Source organism: Vanessa atalanta, chromosome 15 (assembly GCF_905147765.1).
Source record: "Vanessa atalanta chromosome 15, ilVanAtal1.2, whole genome shotgun sequence".
NCBI classification, from domain to species: domain Eukaryota; kingdom Metazoa; phylum Arthropoda; class Insecta; order Lepidoptera; family Nymphalidae; genus Vanessa; species Vanessa atalanta.
This window is the reverse complement of record NC_061885.1, coordinates 2,891,011-2,896,079: the sequence shown is the minus strand read 5'-3', so window position 1 is coordinate 2,896,079 and position 5,069 is coordinate 2,891,011. Positions and strand designations below refer to the sequence as shown.

The 5,069-nt window shown below is 32.6% G+C and overlaps 1 protein-coding gene across 3 annotated transcripts; it reads left to right on the top strand.

The window, feature by feature from the left end:
* Positions 1 to 1,543: 1,543 nt before the first annotated feature.
* On the top strand, positions 1,544 to 4,757 carry LOC125069285. 3 transcript variants are annotated; one of them, XM_047678725.1, is made up of 2 exons: positions 1,544 to 3,957; positions 4,610 to 4,757. In XM_047678725.1, the coding sequence occupies exons 1-2, from the start codon at positions 1,647 to 1,649 to the stop codon at positions 4,618 to 4,620; spliced, it is 2,322 nt and encodes a 773-aa protein (XP_047534681.1). In that variant the 5' UTR covers positions 1,544 to 1,646; the 3' UTR covers positions 4,621 to 4,757. The 3 variants fall into 3 exon arrangements, with proteins under 3 accessions (XP_047534681.1, XP_047534680.1, XP_047534678.1); XM_047678724.1 differs by having other exon boundaries at positions 1,544 to 4,052; XM_047678722.1 differs by having other exon boundaries at positions 1,544 to 4,121; positions 4,610 to 4,657.
* Positions 4,758 to 5,069: the final 312 nt, after the last annotated feature.

Below are 5,069 nucleotides of genomic sequence, written 5' to 3'. Positions count from 1 at the left end.
GTCAACAAATATATGTATATATGTATAGGATTTTTTCTTTATCAGTCGTCTAGTTCTATTTTTAGTCACTATTTTATCACCTAAACACAAGAAATAAAAAAGGAACAACGTAATTAACGTAATCAGAATCGAACCCGCGACACATATCTACGCTGAGTTATTGGGGTTCCAGATTTGAAAAAGGAGAATACAGTGTCCGACAAAAAGTTGGGCTTTGTCCGAAACTTAATAGCGATCCCGCATTTAATTTATAGTATAAAAAAAGAGAGAACGCCAGATCACCTATGATTACAGAGGGCTGCACCCCTATTACATTAATATGAACCCTTTCGGGCGATTCATTATTTCTAAAACGTAAAATGCTTCGGCATTCAACTTGGTTGTGTTTTTTTTTCTTTCCTATTATTTTAGTGTGACGTGTAGCTTAGTTTTATACAGCGGATGATCGATCTTGAGAATAGAATCGTGTAGGTTGTAAAGCATTATTATTTATATATTCCGACATGATATTAGATATGTTATCTATGCTCGCTTGCCATTATTAATATAAAGTTTGAATTGATTATTTTTTATTTTTTTTTAGCATTAGCAGCCCGTAAATGTCCCACTGCTGGGATAAAGGCCTCCTCTCCCTTTGAGGAGAAGGTATGGAGCATATTCCACCACGCTGCTCCAATGCGGGTTGGCGGAATACACATGTGGCAGAATTTCGTTGAAATTAGACACATGCAGGTTTCCTCACGATGTTTTCCTTCACCGCCGAGCACGAGATGAATTATAAACACAAATTAAGCACATGAAATTTCAGTGGTGCCTGCCTGGGTTTGAACCCGAAATCATCGGTCAAGATGCACGCGTTCTAACCACTGGGCCATCTCGGCAAATTGATTATAATTATTTTTATTATATTTAATAAATTATAAATATTAATAGTGCTCTGTTATTGGCTTTGAAAATAATTCAAATGTATATCATTATAATTATTTTTGAATCAATATTTATTCAAAATGTTATTAAATATAAATCTACTCGTGATAAGAAACGGAAATAAATTCATTGGTTACTATTTATCTAATTAAATTAATGTATATGTATTGAAAGCATTAAATGTTAACAATTATGTTTAATGTATGATCAAAACGATTCAATCTCACTATAGTTCCAATTCAATACTCAACGTTTCCAGCATGACGTATCACCTCTGCATATTAATTCAGCGTTTAATTTATATAATAATAATACACGCATACCCTAGCTCATTGTTTTAACATCACCCCGTGAAGTCGTAACGGTTCTGCATACTATTCTTGTTGAAACAATACACTATGAGTTCTATAGAATCGAGTAATTAGGTCGTGCTCGTAATTATAATGGACTTATTTAAAAAAAATATTAATTATGCCTATATTACATAAATTTATATAAAAATTACATATTAACTTTTTTAGAATTAAATATGAAGCGTAATACCTTTTTGGAGATGAATTAATACGTCAAAATTTATAAGAAAAACAAAACCTGTCATGACAGAGAATGTACCAAAATGAAGATGTGATCAAAAATTTATTTAAAAACAGTAAACTGAAATGAAAAACGTAAGTCGACATGCCAATCTCCGTTAAGAGGAATTTTATATAACTTCGAAAATGCGTGAAATAAGCTTAGACGAGTTTTTGATAAATTGCAATCCCAACCATCTTGAAAGGCATTCGGACAGCTCAGATTTCGAGAGTCCACGTAAAATTCCCATCGTAGCTTCAAAAAGTGGCAACCACAGGCTTTTAAATGGAAGAACTAGTCATACTAAACATAATATACAATTATTTCATGACCACGCCAATATGACCTCCTTAGTATATAATGCTGTGAATAGAAACAAAAAGAAAACAGCTGAGATCAGAAAACAAAATAAAAATTCATCATCAATTAATAATAGAAAGGAAAATGAAGAAACGAAATCAGATTACTTATATAAAAAATTAACCCTGAATAACATTAACAAGAATCATGGAGACCAAAGTAGTGCATATTGTACAGAAAACGTTTATTCAAAACATATTGTAACAAATAAAGCTATGCCATGTTTATCAACCATCCTAAGACGTCGTAACTGTTGTACGAAGCACATGTCAATCGTTAAAGAAGATCAAGCTGCAAGGAATATTACAAAATGTTCTGAACGAGCTTCTTTTTCAAACTGTGAACGGCGACGTGTAAAACGGAGTCATAAGCATCGTAGAGGTTATTCTGTTCAACCTGTTTATAATGTAGAGGAAAATATACAGAGATTTCCATTTACATCAAACAACGCGCCAACAGCAGCCTTTCACGAAGACTCTAAAAACAATGGCACTGACATAAGTAATGATTTAAATTTATCATCGACATCTGAGCTCGAAAGTATTAATCCTAACAAGAACAAAAAGTTTCTGAAAAAGAAGAACAATGTACGGGAAAACATTCCGGGATTTCTATTAATAACAAATAAAGATAAGACACTATTAACTGAATTTAGCGAAATGTCAAAAAACAATGGCACAGATGTAAGTAATGATTTAATCATTTCATCGAAATCTGATCTCGAAAATATAAATCCACACAAGTTCAAAAATTTTCTGAAAAAGAAGAAGAGGAATGTAGTTAACAATATTCAAGGATTTCCATTTGTAGCAAATAACGATAAAGCATTATCTGAGTTTAACGAAATATTTAAAAATAATGGCACTGATGTTAGTAATGATGTAAATATATCATCGAAATCTGAATTTGAAAACATTAAGCCCTGTACAATACAGCAATACAAAATGTTTCTGAAAAAGATGAAAAAAAGCTTTGAAAAGGACAAAATCATTGATAATTTAAAATATGACCCTTTAAAGAATCACGAACAACAATATCCTTCAAAATTTCAAATGAAACCCCTTCAAATCTTCTCAACATCATCCTGTCAGGCGAAGTGTTCAGCGTGTGAATCTGAAAGCTTTTTAAAAATGCCTTCAAGCTCTTCGACATTTTGGGACTTTTTTGCTCGTAAAATGAAAAGCAAGATTCAAAAACCAGGAATATCAAAAAGTTGTGATTGCATACAACCTCCTAATAAGCCAAGCCACGAATGTAATCCTGAAAACTGTCAAAATTATGATCTTCAAGGAAACACAGACTCTAATACAGATGAACGAATTCTAAATAATCGTTGTCATCCAAATGATCAATATTCGAGTCAAACTAGTAATTCTTCAAAAAAGAAAAATAAGGAACCAAAAGTTATTTGCAAATGTTATCAAAAAAAAAAAAAAAGTAATCGATCAAAAAATGAAACAAAACCCTGTCAAGAAGACCATGACGCCATAACCAAAGCTATCTCCGAAAAATATAATGGCGAAATATTATGTATTCACAATCCACCTTGTATTTTAATCAACGGTTGTCTGAATTTACCGCCTCCCAAAAGTAACGTTCAAGGCAACTTATGGCCAGTAACGCAAAGCAAAAAGTCGAGCTTCGTCCAAATGTGTCGAAAAATTAAACGATCCAGACACAAAAGTTACGAACAGGCGAGTCAGTATCATCCACCCTATACTGACGTACAAGAGTATTTACCAGAATATAAGACTGAAAAAATAATACAAAGTATCTGCAATCACGAACCGCCATGCGAGGTTGTCCATGGTTGCTACAAAGTACAATACGATCCCAAGTTACAGAGCTCGTGCGTACATGTTCCTATGTGTCAATATTTGCCGGTCTGTTTATTATCTGATAAGAGTAAGGAGGTACCGACTGGATCGTGTATTCACTATCCAAAATGCACAAAGCTGCCAATGTGCTCAAGAAAATATATAACTCTAACGGCAAAAGAACATGTCGGTACACAGGTTAAGCCGAAGGAGAAGAGGTCGTGTCGACACCAACCTCAATGTTTCATGATACCTAAATGTCTAACGCAGGCTATAAGTGGTAATTACATTCTTTATGGAGCCGTACCAGACTGTGTTCATCAGCCATGCTGTGAAATGATACCAGCATGTTGCAGGAAGTCAGCCAAAGAAATGGTTTCTGTTCAATCGCAATATCCAAACGTTTGTCGAATAGTCTAAAATTCAATTAAGGATTCACGAAAGGTTTCATGTTTAATTAAAAAACATTTATAATTGACGTTAGAGATTTTATAATCTGTGACTGTCAAATTTAAGCACGTAAGTCATCACTGTTTGCCGGCAATCTAGATACTCGCTGTCAACTAAAATAGATGATATTTTTCGTAATTGTGTCGGACGTTTAGATTCTTGCTTACATTGAATTTTTGACATTCACTATAAATTATGATTAAAAGTATCAACGATTCATCCTTATCACATTTTATTTAAATCAGTCAATTCTATAATATTTTTTTAATGTGCAACGGTTTTGTTTGGTAAGAATTTTTTACATTTTTTTCGTACAAGTACGTTCGAGCTATCGGTAATATTACCCATTCCTTTATACTTTCCGCTAACTTATTTAAGTAAAAGTGTGATATTTGAAAATCGTGGTTATATTATCTGAAGATGAATTAAATTTCTTGTTTGAAAGCTGCACAGTACTTTTATTTAATGGATATTTTTTGCAGGATACCGCTAAAGATTCGTTCGTCGGCTCCATCGTATTTTGAATAGTGTTCATTGACCGTGGGCGTTTTCAAGTACCAAAGTGTGAATTTGGACAATTTGCAAGTTGCACCTAATGGCCGACTAGACAATAAAACCTCAGACCAACAATTAGTTGTTTCATTGTATTTACATTAGATAAAGTCAACATTGCTTTGCTAAAATGTTCCTATTCAAATTTCTGTTTGGCTAAATTCTTAAACTAATATAGAAGTATTTGTAATTGTATTTATAGACACTATTTTTAACAAGTTATTGATAATTTCGATAAGCAGTTTTCGATAAATATAAAAATAGAAGCTGTTGGCATTAATACATTTCTTTAAGAACTGTATTTTTCCAAAATTAATTTCTTGTTTTCAACCCCTCCAAGACAATAAGTAAACTTAAAGAAATATATGGTATTACATAGAAAAACTTGTT

Bases quoted from the DNA above. Each gene is read 5' to 3' on its own strand.
- LOC125069285 (XM_047678722.1), top strand. From the start codon at position 1,647: ATGCGTGAAATAAGCTTAGACGAGTTTTTGATAAATTGCAATCCCAAC.